At 35.1% G+C, this 23,546-nt stretch overlaps 1 protein-coding gene across 3 annotated transcripts in view; it reads right to left on the bottom strand.

Annotated features, from left to right (window-relative positions):
- LOC126830719 (serine/arginine repetitive matrix protein 2-like) overlaps positions 1-23,546 on the bottom strand; it is a 324,241-nt gene that overhangs the window by 243,094 nt on the left and 57,601 nt on the right. For all 3 annotated transcript variants that reach the window (XM_056103535.1, XM_056103533.1, XM_056103536.1), the window contains exons 3-4: positions 8,172-8,284; positions 7,477-7,553 (exon numbers count right to left, since the gene is read on the bottom strand). In XM_056103535.1, the coding sequence (XP_055959510.1) occupies positions 7,477-7,553; positions 8,172-8,284 (190 nt within the window). The remainder of the gene's footprint in view (positions 1-7,476; positions 7,554-8,171; positions 8,285-23,546) is intronic.

Raw genomic sequence — 23,546 nt, 5'->3', positions numbered from 1 at the left:
AATCAACACATACACCAAGTTTGAACATTCTAGCCCAATTAGGAAGAGAGTTATCGTGTCCCAAAGCATCAACCAATCAAATTGCTTATCTCTGCTTACCCTAAGCGGAAAATGCTCATCTTCGAACTCCATCAAGGCATTGACCTAATAAACACATACACCAAGTTTGAACATTCTAGCTCAATTAGGAAGAGAGTTATTGTGTCCCAAAAAGTGTGACGGACAGACAGACGGACGGACGGACGGACGGACGGACGGACGGACAGACAGACAGACGGACGAACCCATTTTAATAGTCCCCTGCTTTCTTCGAAAGGCGGGGGACAATAAAGTGAGAGAGAGAGAGAGAAATGGAGTTTAACGTCCACTCGACACAAACTAACATATGTTTTAATTTTATTTACATAATTCGCTTGCGCGTAGGGGTCTTTAGCAGTGGGAGGAAACCGGAGGACCCGGAGAAAACCCACGAGGTTGGACAGGCGACCCTACTCCTTGCCACGTACAACCGGGGATTCGAAACCACGCCAGTCGACTCAATGACAGACTTTATGATACAGCGCGCGCACGCTAACCATTCAGCCATCCACACCCCCCCCCCCCCGCAATAAAGTGAAACTAGGGCCATAAATCAAGAAGAAATTAACCGAAAATGCTGAAATTCTATAGGCTTCTTCAGTTCACTAATTTAAATGATGCATATCAATTTCATACAGATCAGTTGATAACTTTTGTCATTAGAGCGTTCACAAGGTTCAACAAAGTGAAACAAGGGCCATAACTCTAGATGTAATGAACGGAAATTGCTGAAATTCAATAGGCATCTTTGTTTTACTAATTTAAATGATGCATATAAATTTCATACAGATCGGTTGATAACTTTTGTCCTCAGAGCGTTCACAAGGTGCAATAAAGTGAAACAAGGGCCATAACTCCAGACGAAATTAACGGAAATTGCTGAAATTCAATAGGCTTCTTCATTTCACTAATTTAAATGATGCATATCAATTTCAAACAGATCGGTTCATATTTTTTGTCCTTAGAGCGTTCACAAGATTCAACAAAGTGAAACAAGGGCCATAACTCTAGATGTAATTAACGGAAATTGCTGAAATTCAATAGGCTTCTTTGTTTTACTAATTTAAATGATGCATATAAATTTCATACAGATCGGTTGATAACTTTTGTCGTTAGAGCGTTCACAAGGTGCAACAAAGTGAAACAAGGGCCAAAACTTTAGAAGAAATTAACGGAAGTTATTGAAATTAAATAGGCTTCTTCATCTCACTAATGCAAACAACATATATCAATTTTAAAACAATCAGATGATAAATGTAGTCTGTAGAGTGTTCACAAGAAATTGTGGAAGATGGACGGATGGGGGCGACGGCAATATACGACCACATTTCCATGTGGCCGTACAGAAATGACAATTGAGACAACGGAGTATATGAACTTTGTTTTATACAAATCGAGCAATAAATAATTAATCTAGGACTGAAAAACTGAATTAGCCAATGGCGGTCAAGGAAAATTACTGAGACAAAAAAATGTCACATTTTTGCATGAACATGTTAAATTAGTTTTATGAAATCAGAAATGGCATCATCACTTGGTGAAAATTTTATGTAAATCGAATAATAATTGTCACTTTTATAGACCAAAAACCTTGAAAAGTGACTTGTAGAAAACCATCTATTTCTCCGCAACCGAACAAGTTAGAAACAATTTTATGATATCTCTAGACAGTATGAATTTTATTAATATGTGAATTTAAACCAAAAGTTCAAATTATTAATACATATTAAATAATTCTTGGTTGAAAAAAATATTGACTTTAAAAGTTAAAAATGCAGTGTTTGACAAAATGGCGTCACTTCCGGTGTCAATTTTAAATTGTAATCAATTTGATATTCTGCAAAACAGCTTTCGAAAAATGGTACCTAAATGTCAAAACCGAAGAAATCGTAACGTTGCGACAAGTAGTTGCTGAGATCTAATCAAAATGGAAAAAGAATAATAATAATAAGAATAATAATCTTAACAAAAACAATAGTGTTTCACACAAGCTATGCAGTGTGATACCCTAATCATCTCCATATAACCTTAGAAGTAAACCAGAATTAGATGAAATATTCTACAAAACATCTCTCTATTACAATTCATTCTTTCCATAACAGCCTAAATTCGTCCATAACAAATGTCTTTTCACTCAATTTGATATGACGCATACTTGATTTTTGAATCAAATGGTGTCACTTTTGTGAAAATTCAACAATAATTGACTATTTTACAGGCAAAATAACGAAAACAGTGACTTATGCAAAATTGCCCATTTCTAGGTAACTGCTTTTATTACAAACTTATTTTAACATACATTTTCTTTGTATGGATTATAGCTACAAGTTTATAAAAGTTAAATAGGTCAATTTGTCACCTTTTTTCACTTCTTAATCGAATTTGCTCGAAAATGAAATCGAAATTAAAAAAACTGAGATCACACTTTTTTGCACACTCTTTTAGTTATATCAGTTTAAAAAAAAAAAAATATTTGCTTTCGAAAAATGGTACCTAAATGTCAAAATTGTAGTTTTTGGTAAAATTATGCCACTTCCGGTGCCGACAGATAACTCTATCGGTAACAAAAAAAATGACAATTGAGTCAACGGAGCATAGGAACTTTGTTTTATACAAATCGAACAATAAATAATTAATCTAGGACTGAAAAAATGAATTAGCCAATGCCAGCCAAGGAAAATTACTGAGACAAAATTTTTTCACATTTTTGCTCAAGTCAGATGACTCTTTAATTTTGTGTAAAACACGACTAAAAAATATTCATAAATAAAAAAAATTTTTGTAAAAATTTAAATTTTCTAAATTTGGTGCCTGATATCTGCGAAGATTTGCCGAAATTCAAAAATCAAAAGTAGCCTAGCTATGTGCCCTGTCTCTGGCTATGCCAAAATGTATCAAAAGATAAAATCCAACGATTATTGTTAAAATTACTGCAATATTTCTAAAAACGATAGCTTAAGTGATTTCGGACATTTCGCATTGTCGCAGAAACCCTAATCATCCCCATGTAATCTTAGAAGTAAACCAGAATTAGATGAAATATTCTGCAAAACATCTATTACAATTCATTCTTTCCATCAGCTATCCAACTCTGGAACAGCCTAAATTCGTCCATAACAAATGTCTTATCACTCTCAAAATTTAAACAAGAACTCTCCAAACATGACCTGAAAATATACTATTCAAAAAAAGTAGGGGATATTTGATTTTGGGGGCATAATACTAAAATATGCAAATGACTACGAAAAAAGTCACTATAGAACCTAACAGAAGAAACATTTCCAGTTACATGTGACGCCCAAATGCACCAATAGCTACCGCATGGAATGCAGGTGATGCTTGGGATCATCATGGGGGTCCAACCCAAGATTTGCACGACTCTGACTTTGAATGTTACAGTCATTGTGGCATTGAATTCCAGGGTGGAAACATCAGTTTAATTGTTTTAGTGACCAGAAAACAAATTTTGATATGCGTCGGCTTACCCAAAATGAAAGGTTACGTGCCCTTGGCATGCTACAGATCGGCACAACACAGGCGGTTGTGGCGCGGACGATGAATGTTTCTCAGTCTGTCATAAGCAGACTATGGTCCAGATACCGTGATACACAATCTGTACAGGACAGACCACGCTCAGGTCGACCAAGGGCGACAACTCAAGCCCAGGATCGATTTATCCGTACCTTGGCCTTGAGAAATCGTGTCATCACAGCAAATCAGATCAGCGCTCGTCTTCAAACAGACACTGGTGTGAGAGTGAGTGGCCAGACGATTCGGAATCGACTGCATAGGGGTCACCTTCGCGCCCGACGTCCTCGCGTGATCCCTTGTTTGAGAGATCATCACATTCAGGCAAGACGTCGTTGGTGTAGGGATCGTCAACACTGGGATAATCGACGCTGGAGCAATGTGATGTTTTCAGATGAGTCAAGGTTCACTGTTGATTTTTTGAACAGACGTAGGAGGGTGTGGCGTCGTCAAAACGAGCGCTTCCAAGACGTTAACGTCATCAGACATGATCGATTTGGGGGTGGTTCTGTTATGGTGTGGGGAGGCATCACTGTTGCTGGAAGAACGGCTTTACATGTTGTTGCAGGGCGTGTTACAGGCCAGTACTACCGGGACAACATCTTGGCAGTCCATGTTGTGCCGTTCGCACGACGTCATGGCCGCCGTTTCATCTTCCAGGATGACAACGCAAGATGTCACAGGGCCAGGATTGTTACAGGTTACCTCCAACAACAGAACATCACCACATTACCTTGGCCAGCACTGAGTCCCGACCTCTCCCCCATCGACCATGTCTGGGACATGCTTGGACAGAGGTTACGTCAACAACGTCCTGCCAATGTCCAAGAACTTGCTGCTGCATTGCAACAGGAATGGGACAATCTGGACCAAAATGACCTTAGACGTCTCATTAGGAGTATGCCACGTCGGATCAATGCTTGTTTGGCAAACAGAGGAGGATTTACCCGTTACTGACTTGGTTGTGATGCTGTGGTAACTTTGCTGTTTGACCCCGGGTATCATTTTACCCTTATAATGGTCAGTCTGTGCCTTACTTAGTCTAACGATCATTTGGAATAAATCGATGAATGTGAACTTCATTTCATTTTGTCATTTGTTTCTTCATCAGTTTCATTAGGTGACTTTAATAACACTTAAAAATCAAATATCCCCTACTTTTTTTGAATAGTATACCTCTCTTTTATTATATTGGCAAACTTAAAAATCAAATTATACATACTAAACTAAGACTAGGCTGCAGTAATCTAAACTTTCATAAATTTAAAATACCTCTCTTTTATTATATTGGCAAACGTAAAAATCAATTATACATACTAAACTAAGATTAGGCTGCAGTAATCTAAACTTTCATAAATTTACAAGACATATTTCAAATACTCCTGAATGTTTATGTGGTAATACAATAGAAGATCCTTATCACAATCTTCTTATATGTTCCTTGTATTCAGATGCTCGCCATAGAACAATTGACACTCTACCTCTGACACAGCAAAACATTAAAGTGCTACTATATGGATTGGAAACAGTAACATACAAAGAAAAACGTGTCATTATTTAACCAGGTGCATAATTTCATTGAAAAAAAACCGAAAGATTTAAATTTTAAAAAATTAGCGACTTTTAATTATTTCAAATTTATGTTTACATGTAAATATTTTTATGGGTTATTATGTGTACACACACACATATATATATATATATATATATATATATATAAAATTTCCTTCTTATCTATTACTTTTTTCTTTGTTTTTCAATCTATTGTAATTTATTTGTAACTGGGAGAGGGGTTTATATATAGGGTTTATATAGGCTTCGCCTGTTCCCCAATCCCCTCAGTTTCTGAATAAATATTGTTTATAAAAAAAAAAGATAGTTGCCAGGCAACGAAACATACGCCCACAGCAGCTATATCGTCCGGGCAGTCAACAAGAGTTGTCGCATATTTTTACTTTTTTCGGTAATGAAACATTTATAATACATTAAAATCTGATTAAGAGTAACAACTCATTAAGTAATTATAAGAAAACCATTAGAATTTGTTTGGTTTTTATAAAGTTCTGCCCCATGCTAACATTTAGTATACGAAACTTTTAACATCATGGATTTAGCTGTTCAAGTCATAAAAATTCATTGAAAATCTCAAGACCTTAAACTCTGTGTATCAATCTGAAGTCAATCGGATGATAACTTTAGCCTCTAGAGCGTCACAAGATTTTTCAAAGTGATCAAGGGCCATAACTTTGGCAGAAATTATCGGAAATTGTTGAAAATCAATATGATTCTCTGTCTCATGACCTCAAACACTGTGTATAAATTTAAAGTCAATCGGAAATTAACTTTAGCCTCTAGAGCATTTACAAGATTTTTTGAAGTGATCAAGGGCCATAACTCTGGCAGTAATTATAAAAAAATCACTGAAAATGAATAGACTTCTTCGTCTAATGACATTAAACACTGTGTATCAATTTGAAGTCAATCGGATATTAACTTTAGCCTCTAGAGCGTTCACAAGATTTTTCAAAGTGATCAAGGGCCATAACTTTGGCAGAAATTATCGGAAATTGTTGAAAATCAATATGATTCTCCGTCTCATGACCTCAAACACTGTGCATCAATTTAAAGTCAATCGGAAATTAACTTTAGCCTCTAGAGCATTTACAAGATTTTTTGAAGTGATCAAGGGCCATAACTCTGGCAGTAATTATAAAAAATCACTGAAAATGAATAGACTTCTTCGTCTAATGACATTAAACACTGTGTATAAAGTTAAAGTCAATCAGATATTAACTTAAGCCTCTGGAGCGTCCACATGATTTTTCAAAATGATCAAGGATCATAACTCTGGTAATAATTATCGGAAATCGCTGAAAATCAATAGACTTCTTCGTCTCATGACCTTAAACACCGTGTATAAATTTAAAGTCAATCGGATACTAACTTTAGCCTTTAGAGCGTTCACAAGATTTTTCAAAGTGATCAAGGGCCATAACTCTGGCAAAAATTATCAGAAATCACTGAAAATCACTAGGATTCTTCGTCTCATGACCTTAAACACTGTGTATCAATTTGAAGTCAATCGGATATTAACTTTAGCCTCTGGAGCATCGACAAGATTTTTCAAAGTGTTCAAGGGCCATAACTCTGGCAGTAATTATCGGAAATCGCTGAAAATCAATAGGCTTCTTCGTCTCGTGACCTTAAACACTGTGTATAAATTTAAAGTAAATTGGATATTAACTTTGACCTTTAGAGCGTCCACAAGATTTTTTGAAGTGATCAAGGGCCATAACTCCGGCAATATTATTGAAAATCGCTGAAAATCAATAGGCTTCTTCGTCTCATGACCTTAAACACTGTGTATAAATTTAAAGTCGGATATTAACTTTAGCCAATAGAGCGTCTACAAGCAATTGTGGACGCCGGACTGACGGACGGACGGGGGCGACAACAATATACGACCACATTTCAATGTGGGCGTATAAAAATATCTTGATGTCCGACTGGGCATATTCCTGGACAAACATTTGCCAACTTGCTAAATGCTTAGGACATGTTCAGCATATACAGGCAAAACAGCATCCATGGGTTGTTGTGATGTCGGGTAGAAGTGTTGTGATATCATCACAACATGATACCAATCAGCCATTATACTAAATACAGGAATGTAGATTGATAGTTTTAGTGGAGTTCATCAAGCATTGTCAATAATGGGTGGGGTGACCCCATGGTAAATTAACCTAGTAGTTCTGTAGACTTGTAGGGGTGTCAAGCAAAAGTTGTGTGTATGGCGATGTGGTACCCCCCACCCCTACCTCCTTATCTTCATTGACCCAAAATAATTAAATGAATAAACAAATTACTTACATTAAAGAAATGTTTCCTTGAATTGAGATAGGATATTCCCATAAAAAACTCCATGGGAGGCATGATAGCATATGTATCTGGAACAAAAACAAACACATAATATAATTCAAAGATTATTACACTTCAATAATTGTAATGTAAAAACTGTGTGATGGAATTCATTATAAAACTTGACTAATTAATATGTTTGTTTTAAATAGTTGGGAATGGGAATATACCCTTGTAGATACCATTAGGTGATCCTCTACATGTTTTCATTTCTATAGACTGATGTAATTCGAATGGCAATATAACCTAGTAAATACCATTTAAAAGTGAAAGTGTTCAATCTACATTTATTATTCATTAACCTTACCATCACTAGATATTTTCTTGAAATATACGCTGGTAAATACCCCCAGTGTCCAATCTCTATCTATATATATTAGTCCCTAGTTATACCATCATTAGATCAACACTGGGATTATGCCTTAGTATATACTCTCCGTGTCCAATCTCTATCTATATATACTAGTCCCTAGTTATACCATCATTAGATAAACACTGGGATTATGCCTTAGTATATACTCTCCGTGTCCAATCTCTATCTATATATATATTAGTCCCTAGTTATACCATCATTAGATAAACACTGGGATTATGCCTTAGTATATACTCTCAGTGTTCCATCTCCATTTATTAGTCCCTAGTCTTACCCTCATTAGATAATTTCTGAATTTCTTTTTCTGTGTCAGTTTCTTTTTCTTTGAACAACATATCTGCCTTTCGTGCTATAAACTGATTCAAACGAACTTGAAAATTTCCATCTCTAAAATCACAAAAGAATGATAACCTTTAAAATTTCTAGTAACCATGATAGACCTTGGGTCCTCTTTTAGGAAAATATTTAAAGATAAAGCATTTTCACTGGTCACAAGATAAATTCTCTTAACCAATCAAATGAAATTATCTCTAAAATATTTAAGTTTTGAGGACAATTTAAAAATGCAAAATGTGGATGTGTATTTTGTTTAGCTTATGCTACAGAACAACATCCATAATATTTATGTTTAGTTGTTACATATATACCTGTGTGTGTGGGTGGGTGGGTGTGGGTGTGGGTGTGTGTGTGTGAAACTTACCATCAATATATCAAAGTATAAAATGCTATTCAATGCAAAATTTCATAGTTCTTTATTTATCATTCTGATCATTTAAGCCCTGGCATTTTTTTAAATATTCTAAAATTAATTGTTTTCAAATCAGCTATGAATTGCCCTTAAATCTGATTTTTCCGTTATTTATTGTAATTGTTGAGGTCAATCATCTGCAATAAAAATAAAAGTAATTGAGGTATATTGCAATGAAATAATAACTTAATAAGGATTTTATTAACTAGCAAAGCCTTTCAAAAACATGCTTCAGATACAGTTTCCAGAAATTACTTACCATTTGTGCTTTAAGATCGCTTGTAGTTCATTGAAACACTACGATCTATGTATGAAATGTACAAAGTCTTTTTTTTTCTCTTTCTATATTCTTTTCCAAGATTACAGTACTTTCTTCTTCCCATATTACAACATTGTTTTTGAAAAATGTAGAAAAATAAATTTTTAGTTTATTTCTGTTATAATTTTACATCTTCTGTGGAAATATGTAACTGCACTGCTTCTGCTGTCTTACTGTATCATTTGTTTTGTCTATATTTTCTTGTAAAGTTTTCCTGCGCTTTTTATTAAACATACATTATGCAAGAGCTAAATCTGTCTATTGCAGGTCTTTCTTTCGGCCTGAAATGTTATCTAAATTATTAATTAGATATTAAATAACACTAGGGACCGGGTATCATTCAGATTTGATGAAAAAAGGAAAGAAACTGAGCTTACCATCTATAATCTAATACACATATTCAGTTAATAGATTGCCATGCAGAAAGTATTAAATACCATCAAGATTCATCAAATAACGCCCAGTTTGTGCTACCGTTTAGTTTAAGAAACACCATTTAGTTTTGTCATCGGTCATCTAGTTTATGACCATTTAGTTTAGTTTTGATATTGGTCATCCAGTTTATGACCATTTAGTTTCATAAACTAGACAACCGATATCAAACTAAACGGTAGCACAAACTGGGCGGTTTTTGATGAATCTTGATGGTAGTTAACACTTTCTGCATGGCAATCTATTAACTGAATATGTGTATTAGATTATAGATGGTAAGCTCAGTTTCTTTCCTTTTTTCATCAAATCTGAATGATACCCGGTCCCTAGTGTAACTTATCCAGACCATAATCAACTCTACATGGCATCGCTAGCCTGCGATCTTAAGTGGATTGTGAGCCGATTTACTGCATAACTTTCCTTCTCGATTAAACGATTAAATGGATAATCGAGACTATGCTGTTTATCACACTGACTTTAGTAATGATGACCCAAGGCTAGGCAGAAATTTCATTCGCTTAGTTCTTGGTTCATAGCGGATCAATTTGAATGAAATTTTCAGCAAATTGCCTTTACGTTATCTAGTTTTTAATCATTATAGTGAGAACTGCCAACTCGTTATCGAATCTCCCATAATGTATCTTTAAGTAGACATTCATATCATTTTCTTTTTTTGGACAGCTTTTCCTTCTTTATTTGTTTCTTTGATCTGTTTTCTGTTTTAGTTTTAATATATTCAAAATGGAATTCATAAAATTCCTAATTTCTTTCTGCTGAATAATTGAGTTTCTGGAATCTTCTATTCTATACTTTTCACAGTTTCGAATGAGTGTCCATATTTCAACACCAAGTTCATCAAGTTCTATATGAAGAAAGATTTAAAACGTAAACAAAATATTCAACTGCAATGTTTTCAAATAATGGAATTCTTCATTCTGATGGTCCTGATAGGCGAAAGACCGAAGACATTTATCGTTCAAGTTCGTTGCAACAACCTCTGTGGGAGATTTTATTTTTTTAAATTACACGTATCTTTGTACTAATTTAAAAAACATGATCTCCACACATTCCATTCGGCATGTGCCAGTATTTAAAAATTCTTTTTTAAAAATGGAATTCTTTTTAACCTAATCACCTAAAAAATAAACATTACACGCGTAGGAATACACGCGAAGTTTGTTGCCGAGTGCCATTTTGGCCAATCAAAATAAAGAAAACGTTTAGCCCCGATCCTTCAATCATGGCGTATTATAGTCAACAAGGACACATTTTTCTGGCATTCTGACCAGAAAAATGAAGTGCCTTATTCATCAGAATGCAACACAGCCCTGCAAGTTACTGGTTTTTAACGGCAACACCTGGAGGCATTGTGTGGAATATTCAAAACAGTGACAGACTTTGGATGGAGAAGAAAAAAACATTGCAATCACGTATCGAGATGTGTTCGAAGGTATGTTTGTATGTTATTATTAGTTATTTTCTTATTAATATTTTCTTAGTCTTAGTATTTAAATTTTTTCTAGGCTGTGAGTGTTCACGTTGGTTGTTGTTAAGAAATTAATAATGTACTTGTTCACAATACATGGTATCCTGCAAACCAGTGGTGGGCAAACTTTCAAGTTTTAAAACAAAACTGAAGCCTAAACTGGTGAAGGGCAAAACATTTTTATGAAACATAACTAACAAATTACATTAGTCATTAATTATAATATCAAGGGTTATGAAATATCATTTTAAATCAAGTAATATTAGAAATATGGAGTACAGCACATAATATTTAAAATTACATTCTTATTAGAATCATTTTAGTCAGGTTCCATGGAACTTTGTCAAATTTATATTCCGTCGGTGATTGGTCTAAAACAAAACCTGCCGTCTTGTGGGAGCATAGTTTGGAATAGCCTTTACAGAAAAATCAAAGGCAATTAGTCTAAGCCGTAAAAAGATCTGCAAAGATTATTGATCCTACAGGCGGAAATGCTATTTAAATAAGCAATTTTAGATTTTGATTTCATTTAGAGATTGCATTGCTCAAAAAAAAAATTCACACATGTACAGATCTATGTGGATGTAAAGACTGTCAAAATTCCACACCCACAGAGATGGCTATGGATGATAATGATGATGATGATTATAATTTTGTTTTATCTTATAGTAAAACTAATGTTTTAAATCTGTATCATTAGTCGAGTTTAAATTTTGAACAGTTTTACAATTCAAGTAATCTTTGTTAATATTGAACCTATCATTGAACTCGCTATAACATATATTAACCATAACAAATTCATTATGCATATTTTGTACACTTTAGTCTATGAATGATTTAGTATAATTATAAAATCAAAATCAACATGTTTTATTAAATTTTAAAATGACTTTGTAAAGATGTTTTTACATACCTATTGTATGCTGATTCAAGCCTATAAATTCATATCTTATCAACAGAGCTTGTACATACTGTTTTTTTCCATATTCATTAAAATCAGAACTTTTGTCAATTAAAGTCATTACAGTAATATTTAAAGGAGCTAAATCGCTAACACTTGAGACCTAGAAATTGACAAAAGTGGGTCGCAACGCATATAATACTGTAGTATGAATGTATATAAACTGATTTACATTCAATGGTTTCCGTTTTTACTCCAATTTCAAATCATCTATGTTCGGCGAAATAAGCCAGCAGTCTCAAGCGAGTGCAAATTTCTAGCGTCTGGTTATTCCAGTCTATATACGCCGTTTGATTTGGTGCAATGTGTCTAGCCTCATCCCTCGAGTCTCTTGATACAACTGGGGCTGAAGCGCATTATGGTACACAATTCGTGTACAAATGGTAAAATGTTTATTTTGTCTTAAATATTGGATATCAAAAGCCCATCTTTTTCCGGTAACATCACAACATGAATGTTGATTTAATTTGACAAATAAATCGTGTTTTCAAAGTTGAAGATTTTGGATGATATTGAGTTAGAGACTTAGCTACTTTAATGTTTAAATTTTGAACTACATGTATTAAAAATCTTAACTATTTCTTTATATATCAGACATGTGCAGCATACATATTTATTTTAGTCTATTATGGTACATTTTTTCTCAGTTGTTTGATGTTAATTATCAATGAATTAGTGTATATGTAGTGTGTACATGTGTGTGTGAGTGTACATAATATATATATATGTGTTTATTTATGTATTTGATTTATTATTGTAATTTCATTATGTTTTGATTGTAATATTTATATGTTTGTATTTTTTTATTTTTTTTTGGAGAGTGGGGTTGCCTGCTCTATAATCCAATTATCTTTAATAAATAATGTTAAAAAAAATAATTTATTTTTAAAACTCCCATAGACCGCTCCTTTGAGCAAGACCAAGTAGTCTATATATATTTTTTAAAATAGGGGAATGGACAAACAAGGGACATTTTAGCCAGTTGTTAGAACACAACCTGTATTATACCTATGCATTAATTTCAAAAAGTCATAATTTAGCAAACACAAATAACTGTCCACAAAGCATCATTTAATTGTTATTACATTGTCACACCTTATTTGGGGTGCTTTTGTGGGTATATTGATATTAAAAGGTATTTCCAACCTTATATGGAGGGTTCGGTTATTAAGCAGTGTATGGGGGGGGGGGGGGTGCTGGGCCTTGCATTTTATTTATGCATAGTTATATTATTTGGATGCTACAGTGTCGACTTTATTAGAGATAAGGAAGGGTGGGCTTAGGGGATCTATTCTAACCAGTTAATATTAGGGTGAACTCGACAATGCAAAGTATGTATGTCTACATACGCAAAGACTACAGTAGGAAGAGAGCCTCTAATAAAATATAGCTTCACACATCTTGATTGATTTTGATATTTGGCAATTATCTATATTTATATTTGATTATATATAGGCCTATATCATTGCTATCAAACAACATTTCCAACCCTTCTCAAATTATCTTAATACTCGGAGCTGTGGTGGGACGTTAAACACGATGCATGCAAATATTAATTCCACAGTGTCGTGTAGGCCTACTTTCTTAAGAATAATAAATTGATTCATCACATTTACACAGGCTACAAACAGCTTAAAATTTGTTAAGAGAGGACAAGCCCGTCAGGTATTACCGACAGCGGCTTCACGGGAGTAAGAGAGGTAAAGCTTGTCTGGCATCGGGGAAAACTTTCCGTCTGATGGGGTGGAGGGTCCAAAAACACGGCACATGTGACATAATCGCCAAGTGGTAAGCAGCTGTCAGTTGGACACTCTACCCAATGAGTCATCGCTGACCTAAATCTTTCACATTTATGCACTTATTCCATTTTAGCCGACACCGGTAAATACCAGTATTAATAGTGCGCACTTTCTTTTCATTAGAAATATGATTTACAACGAGTTTGGCTAAAAAAAAATTGACCTAAATATATCATCGCAAAACAACGACATTGATCTATTAAATTCTCCTTAAGGTCACGTGTATTTACTGTTATTCGCTATTTACTAGATTTTCATTGGCTGAAAGCTCGCCGTCTCACTACTTTTATTATTGCGAGGACATAAAATGCTGTCGTTTAGATTATTTGTTTAAAACGTTTCTGGCACATAAATTGGAGTGTGGCAGTTTTGTTTACAATACATTAGGGTTATTTCTCGAGAAATAAATATTAAAACTTTCCACAGCGGTGAGTTGCAACGACTTTTGAAAACTAAGCTAGTTAGAACTTCCCAGTCCTCCGCCTATGACTTTTACTATATGATTTTAATAATTGAGGACTACATATATCTAGACCAAATTGTCTTAAATGGTCAAGACACATAACACCTATTAGGTCAAAATTATTTTTGAGCCCAGTGCAAACTTTACTTGTCTTTACACAATTATATGTACATTACATTTTATGGACAATATCTAATTATTAAAAATTACAATTTAAATACTAAAAATAGTGACTACATTTCATGCCCATTATCAGTTTTTCCTGTAAAGGATCTAGTGTAGCACTGTATAACAATGTAAAATGCCATTTGAAATGCTAGGACAGTTTATTATTAAATGATTATTAGATCAATATGTGTCCAAAAATATTCTCTTTTGAGCAAAATAAGCCACTTTTAGGTAACAAAAATTTATATTTGAAAATAATCAGTGGTTTTTAGGCAAAAGTAGAATCCTCAGTCTCCAGGCATATTCAATGATCAATTCATGTAAAAGTGTAAAAAAAACACCTCAATCATGTGTAACTATATTTACATATTCACTAACATGTTTACGTACATACTATTTATCAATGAAATAATGTATTCTAACTGTATATAGAAAATTTATAATTTCTCTTTTGGAAACTACTTGAAACACTGAGCAATTTCCTCTATCTTTTTTTTTTTTTTTTGGCATCAAATAATCTTGTACACTACTGTAACTCAGGATAGATGACATATATATGTCCAATTCTTTGCACAATAAGATATTTTAATGATACATTTATACATTTCTTTGATGTTTTATGTCCTAATCATGTAAGAGGGAACATATCCAAACTACTGATCAATTATATTTGTTCCAGTAGCGGTGGGGCAGGAATTCCTGTTTTTGTTAAACAACTATAATACTATAATCAGGAACAGCTCACCCATATAAATTGTATAGACAATTGATTGATTAAACATCTCACATCTATTGTTCACCAAAATGAGGGTAGGGAAAGTGGAATCTGCCAGAAAAATTTCTAAAACAGTAAAATTCCCAACGAAATACATGATTTGGAATATGTCTTAGACAGTGGTTCTCAACCTCTTTTTGCCAACGGCACACCTTTGAACACAGGAAAACAGCGGCACACATGGCTAAATATATATGAAAAATATTTGAAATTTGCAAAATAATAACATGGCAAGTCAGACGGCATACAACCGTAGATAGAGAGTAGTCATAGAAAAATAGAATGACTCAAACTAAATAAAGAAAAACACAGCTATGAACTTATCAGTAGACACCAGCGAATACTCAATTGGGATCATGTGGGTTTTTTTTGTATTTTCTTAGTGTGCCGTTCAAAATTCTGCGGTACACTTAGAATCACTGGTCTTAGATAACAAACACAATCAACAGAAATAATCATATTGGTGTGCCACTGGTATATGCCATTGATCGACCTTCTTTTGTTTTATATGCAACAAATCAACTACAACAGATTGTAACTATTAGTAACATCTCACTTCTATTCTTTGTATGGGCCATTGATCGACTAGACTGTATCCTTGTGAGTTGGATAGTAAGTGAATATAAATATAATTTTTGATAAATAATGATCATGTGATTTGCCATTTTAAAATTAAAGCAAAATTGTGATTTTTAAACCATATTATGCAGTTCATAAATACTTAGTAGTACTGACAAAACAGATCTTTAATAGTTACTCTATTTCAGAAATAAAGAGAGAATCGTTGAGGCAGGAATCTAAAGTTCTTAACACACAAACACTTCATTGTTCAATATTCATAAACACAACACTACAACTTTTAAAACATATTTGAATTTGGCGCATCATGGTTTTTTTTTTCTTCAGAAATTTATTCCACAAATCCAAAGATAGGTTGCCAGGCAACAAAACATACGCCCACAGCAGCTAAATCGTCCGAGCGGTCATCAAGGGTTGTCGCATATTTATTCCTTTGTAGGTAATTAGGGGCCTTTACAAGACAGATCCATACAGATCAGATTATACATTTTGTCGTTTGAGGGTTTACAAGGTTCTACAAACTGAAACAAGGGTCTCAATTCTGGAAGTAATCTACAGAAATTGTTGAAATTTGACAGGCTTTTTCGTTTTACTAATTTAAATAATGCATATAAATATCATACAGATCACATGATCACATGATCATTTTTGTCATTCAAAAGTTCACAATCGCCATAACTCTAGAAATTATTGACGGAAATTGCTGAAATTCAATAGACCGGTTTCACAAATTTAAATGATGCATATAAATTTCATACATATCGGATGATAACTATCATCAATCAAGCATTAACAAGGTTTAACAAAGTGAAACAAGGGCAATAACTCTAGAAGTAATTATTGTAAATTGCTGAAATTCAATAGGCTTTTTTGGTTCACTAATTTAAATCATGCATATAAATTTCACAAAGATCGGGTGATAACTTTTTGCGTTAGAGCGTTCACAAGGATCAATAAAGTGAAACAAGGGCCATAACTCTAGACGTAATAAACGGAAATTGCTGAAATTCAATAGGCTTCTTCGTTTCAGTAACCTAAATAATGCATATAAATTTCAGAAAGATCGGATGATAACTTTTGATGTTAGAGCGTTCACAAGGATCAATAAAGTGAAACAAGGGCCATAACTCTAGACGTAATAAACGGGTATTGCTGAAATTCAATAGGCTTCTTCGTTTCAGCAATCTAAATAATGCATATAAATTTCAGAAAGATCGGATGATAACTTTTGACATGAGAGCGTTCACAAGGATCAATAAAGTAAAACAAGGGCCATAACTCTAGACGTAAGAAACGGAAATTGCCGAAATTCAATAGGATTCTTCATTTCTGTAATCTAAATAATGCATATAAATTTCAGAAAGATCGGATGATAACTTTTGGCGTTAGAGCGTTCACAAGGTTCAACAAGCCAACAGTGAGGCTGATGTCCCCCGCCGAAATAGGAAAATAATTAGAGGACACATATAAATTTATCACAAATTATCTTTTACAAAGTATTGAACAATCAAACAGTATATCTTTACTTATAGTCTAACAATCACAGTAGGAGAGTTATTGTTTTCCAAAGTCTCGACCAATCAAATTGCGTATCGCTCTGCTTACCCTGAGCAGAAAATGCTCATTATCAAACTTAGTCAAGGTATTACTGTAATGAAACTATACACCAAGTTTCATCAATCTCACTTAATTAGAACTAAAGTTATCGTGTCCCAAAGCATCAACCAATCAAATTGCTTATCTCTGCTTACCCTAAGCGGAAAATGCTCATCTTCGAACTCCATCAAGGCATTGACCTAATCAACACATACACCAAGTTTGAACATTCTAGCTCAATTAGGAAGAGAGTTATCGTGCCCCAAAGTATCAACCAATCAAATTGCTTATCTCTGCTTACCCTAAGCGGAAAATGCTCATCTTCGAACTCCATCAAGGCATTGACCTAATAAACACATACACCAAGTTTGAACATTCTAGCTCAATTAAAAGTTATCGTGTCCCAAAGCATCAACCAATCAAATTGCTTATCTCTGCTTACCCTAAGCGGAAAATGCTCATCTTCGAACTCCATCAAGGCATTGACCTAATCAACACATACACCAAGTTTGAACATTCTAGCCCAATTAGGAAGAGAGTTATCGTGTCCCAAAGCATCAACCAATCAAATTGCTTATCTCTGCTTACCCTAAGCGGAAAATGCTCATCTTCGAACTCCATCAAGGCATTGACCTAATAAACACATACACCAAGTTTGAACATTCTAGCTCAATTAGGAAGAGAGTTATTGTGTCCCAAAAAGTGTGACGGACAGACAGACGGACAGACAGACAGACAGACGGACGAACCCATTTTAATAGTCCCCTGCTTTCTTCGAAAGGCGGGGGACAATAAAGTGAAACAAGGGCCATAACTCTAGACGTAATATACGGAAATTGTTGAAATTCAATAGGCTTCTTCGTTTCACTAACTTAAATATTGCATATAAATTTCACAAAGATTGGATGATAACTTTTGGCATTAGAGCGTTCACAAGGTTCAACAAAGTGAGAGAGAGAGAGAGAGAAATGAGGTTTAACGTCCACTCGACACAAACTAGGTCATTTCGGGACTAACATATGGTTTAATTTTATTTCAATAATTCGCTTGCGCGTAGGAGTCTTTAGCAGTGGGAGGAAACCGGAGGACCCGGAGAAAACCCACGAGGTTGGACAGGCGACCCTACTCCTTGTCACGTACAACAGGGGATTCGAAACCACGCCAGTCGACTCAATGACAGACTTTATGATACAGCGCGCGCATGCTAATCATTCAGCCATCCAACCCCATCCAAGGGGCATAACTCTAGACGTAATAAACGGAAATTATTGAAATTAAATAGGCTTCTTCATCTCACTAATGTAAACAACATATATCAATTTTAAAACAATTGGATGATAACTTTTGGCGTTAGAGCGTTCACAAGAAATTGTGGACGATGGACGGACGGACGGACGGACGGACAGACAGACGAATGTCCAGACGGACAGGGGCGACGGCATAATACGTCCACATGAAAATGTGGGCGTATAAAAATGAAATTAAATTTAATCAATCATGGACTTTTCATAATGTTGTAATTAATTCTTATTCAATCCCTAAGTTTATTTTCATTTCAACCTTCACACCCCGACATCACCCCTTAGGGACTATATTACTATGGTTTCATGTACATCGAAATCCTTGTCAATCCAGTGGTGTTTACTTGGTTGTCAGGTCTCAACACCTATTAACTGTTATAACTCTTCTAACAGTTTAATGCATGTTTATCTATATTTTTATTTATTTGTAGTGTAATCAAGCTCTTTGTCGGTAAATATAATTAACAAACTCCTCTAATAATTAATAACAATTAATTATAAGTATGGCTTCATATTGTAGATTTATATATATAGACCCTCCAGTGTCTTGTCTGCGATATTACCTCGGTGGAAGCGGACGTAAAATACAACTAACTCACACACACTAAATGTCATTGTGCTTGATGACGATAAGAGGATACTTATCGGAACGTCGTGTTTGTGTATAATAAACAAGTGATTGTTTTCCCATATAACTGTGTTAGTTCTGATTTGACCTTAAACTCTGTGTATCAATCTGAAGTCAATCGGATGATAACTTTAGCCGTACGGATGGGGGCTACGACAATATACAACCACATTTCAATGTGGGCGTATAAAAACCAGGAAGTTACGTTCCGATATGCATGAATATCGAAAGGAATTGAGATCTTTTGGATATAAACATATTAAGTTTTGTGGACGGACGGACGAGGGTGTCAACAATATACGGCCACATGAAAATGTGGACATATAATAAACATGATTTTTCGTACAATCGGGGGCCATAACCATGAAGTTACAGTCTGATACATGCCAATATCGAAAAAATGAGATCTTTGGGGTATAAACTTATATTTCAAGCTTCGTCAAAATCAGATACAAATTGTGACCTGAAGAGGGTCCACAAACAAAATGTGAACGGACATACAGACCGACAGACAGAGGCGACAACAATATACGTCCACATGAAAACATTACAATGTTTTAAATTATTTTAACAATTTTAAAAGAACGAAAATGTTAGTACAAAAAAGCCAGCGTACAGTTATCAATAAAGCCTTTGATTATTCACGTCATTAACTAAGTTCTTACTGTTGGTGCTAATCAATATAGTAGTTAAACTTTATTTTAAATTGGCGATGATCAAATAATTTTGAACTGTAACATGCAATCTTCAAATAACATGTGACAACCCACCTTCAGCTATCAATGTAACTCGGGTATCATTTAATCTTGTGTATCTAGACCTAATTTCTTTCACATTTATGCAATATCAAATAATTTCCTGACCACCTTTCTAAAATTAATGATTATACTAAAAAAGCCAACAGTGAGGCTGATGTCCCCCGCCGAAATCCCAAAACAAATAGATGACACATATTAATTAATTGCACATTTATTTTTTTCAAAAGTATCAAGCAATCAAACTGATTATCAACTGTAAATTAAGTTTTATCACTCTCTATAGATAGAATCAAAGTTATCTTGTCCCAAAGCATCGACCAATGAAATTTCTTAGCTCTACTTAGCTTTAGCTCGAAATGTTAATCATTGAACTCAGTCAAGACATTCAGCTAATGAACATCTACATCAAGTTTTAAGAGTCATTCCATGAGAAAACCATGCAAAATCTTGCAGAATCGGGAAGATGGGGGGTCGGCAGATCAAGTTCATCTCCGGGGGATTTGATGGACTCCCCCTGACTACTTCACAGCCAGAAGGGCCGATTTCAAAATTTCACCGTTATTGAGAAACAGCCTCTGGCTGATTTTGGGCCAATTTTGCCATTTTTCAGGTCATTTTTGGTTAATTTTCAGCCACCTATTGTGGCGAGTCTAGGGTTTGGATGAAAATGGTGGTGATTGGTGATGTTAGTGGGGGTCTTCCTGTACCCCAGTGTGTAGACCATGAAGTCGCATCTATTCTCTGGGAGCAATGATCAGCAAAATTCAGGTTAAGCCAGCTTTCTCCGTTTGGTAGCAGCTTGAAACCCCTCGAGCAAAACTAGTCTCTTTGGTATCCAATCCAAGATGGCCGTGCCCGAAAGCGCACAAAAATTCAGTTTTTCCTCATGTTTGGCCATTAAATGTGGTACATATCCCAGATATGACCAAGAGAATCACTTCATACGATTGAAAAAATGTACTAAGGACATTAATGCCCACCTATTAGCACATCACATAGCAATTAGTGATGTGAGAACAGAATGGGAACTGATTTCTTGACGAGGCTGCATTAAATGGAATATTCCAAAAGGATGCATGCTGCCACATCTAAGGAGAAGCCATACAGAGACCGCGTTGTGTCACTTGGAATCAACTTATTCCTATTGGAACGGCTAAGTGAAATAAAATACTATTGATAAAGTGAGGGAAGAAATTGTGTCTTTAAAATATCGATGGAAACATTGTGTGTGTGCTCGACCACAATCAAATTAGCAGAAAACAGTTGTGCGGTGATACTCCAGTTGACAGAGAAAAGCGATGGATTATAGAAGTCCTCAAACCAACTGCATTGAGTCTGATATAGCTGTAATACCTTTACTAAAGGTCAGCTCTCTGCTTTTTTAAAACTTTGGCAGCATTAAAAAATTCTTGTTAATTTTAGATTTTTTTTCTTCTATTCTATGTATATGCCGGAAATATTATGCTGCCCATAATGAGGAAATGGGCTGTCAAGAGAGCCAAGTTCCTACAAGGCCTCAGGGTAGTTGCTCAAATAAAAAATATGGCATAGGGTCAAAAATTCAACTTCATCATATGATCATTTTCGGATCCCAAAATGCATCTTGCTTGGCCTTTTAAAACTGAATTTGAACATGAAGGACATTTCTATCAGGGGCCATCTCTCAAAATATTCCAATCTGATTAAAATACAGATCTATATTTCGTTTCGTTTTTTTATACTTTCGATGACCTACACTACATGAAGATCTGACTGGTTGTTGCGATAGGTCACGTCAGAGGTCTTACGAGCGGCAAGTGAGCCTATGACGTTAGACATTTGATTAACCAAACAGCATTAATGCTTCTAGGGGCTTACCCACAGTTCCGTGCAAAACATGCCTAAAGCTTGCCGTAACAGACCGTTTCATTGGCTAATACCCAATTCAGAACACGTCATTACTGTTACTGGTGTCGCTACCAATACAGAAGGAGAAGGCAGCGTGGCAGTTTAAATAATACCCATAGCTGCAGATGATGTAGTAGCAGTAGATTGATGATGAATGTAAGCAGCATTACCAGTAGCTGCAGATGATGTAGCAGTGGGAGGGATGTCATCAGTTCCAACAGAAACCTGAAACAACCAAGCCACATAAAATAATTTTCAAAGTATTTGCAGGGGTCCCTGTTACCAGCCAGTCCATCATTCGGAGACTCGATGCAAGAAAATTTTCAATGGCCCATACACGTTGGGGTTGATATCAACAATATTTTGAGAGGTGGCCCCTGATAGAAATGTCTTTCATATACAAATTTTAAAGGGCATGGCAAGGTTTATTTGGGGCTCAGAAAATGATTCCATGATGAAGTTTAATTTTTGACCCTATGTCGTATCATTTATTTGAAGAACTAACCTGAGGTGGTGTAGGAACATGGCTCTTCTGACAGCCCATTTCCTCATTATGGACAGCATATTGTTTACATCCTTTTGGAAAATGCACATTTCACCTTTCCATCTAGAATCGAATTATCAAGATCAAAAATCCCACTTCGTCAAGAAATCAGCTCCCATTTGGTTCTCAATTCACTTATTGCTATGTAATGTGCTAAAGGACGGGCCTTAATGTCCTTAGTACACTCTCTCAATCCATTAATCCATTTCATTGCTCATATCTGGGATATGTACCACATTCTATGGCCAAAATGAAAAAAAAAGCACCATTTTCTGCAGTCTAGGGCGCGGCCATCATGGATTGGATACCAATCATCATCAAAGAGACTGTCATTATGGACAGCATATTGTTTACATCCTTTTGGAAAATGCACATTTCACCTTTCCATCTAGAATCGACTTATCAAGATCAAAAATCCCACTTCGTCAAGAAATAAGCTGCCATTCGGTTCTCAATTCACTTATTGCTATGTAATGTGCTAAAGGACGGGCCTTAATGTCCTTAGTACACTCTCTCAATCCATTAAGCCATTTCATTGCTCATATCTGGGATATGTACCACATTCTATGGCCAAAATGAAGAAAAAGCACAATTTTCTGAAGTCTCCGGCACGGCCATCATGGATTGGATACCAATCATCATCAAAGAGACTAGTTTTGCACGAGCAGGTTTTAAGCTGCTACGAGTGATTTGGTGAAGAAACATAGAGAGCTGGCTTACCCTGAATGAAAGTAGTTTGCCATTTCACAGAGAATGAGAGATTACAATAGGGAAAATTCACAAACTTTGACTTATTATTTCGCATTGATTGAAGAGAGGTGACAGAGATTTTATTTTTTATATCGATAGAGTGTGTCGAGCTGTGCATAAAACCATTTCGATATTTTTACCTACCCCCGCATCATAGAAAATAGAGCTAATTTTCGCAGGTGTATATTTTCGGTTTTAGTCGCCATATGTTACAATTTTGCTGAGCATTACTCCCAAAGAATAGATGCGACTTTATGGTCTTCACACTGGGGCACAGGAAGACCCCCACTAACATCACCAATCACCACCATGCTGAAAATTGATCAAAAATGACCTGAAAAATGGCAAAATTGGCCAAAAATCACCCAGAGGCTGTTTCTCAATAACGGTGAAATTTTGAGATCGGCCTTCCTGGCTGTGAAGTAGTCTTGAGGAGTCCATAAAATCCCCCCCCG

Source organism: Patella vulgata, chromosome 1 (assembly GCF_932274485.2).
Source record: "Patella vulgata chromosome 1, xgPatVulg1.2, whole genome shotgun sequence".
Classification (NCBI taxonomy): Eukaryota; Metazoa; Mollusca; class Gastropoda; family Patellidae; genus Patella; species Patella vulgata.
The sequence above is the reverse complement of the archived record's forward strand: the minus strand, read 5'-3'. Positions and strand labels throughout refer to the sequence as shown.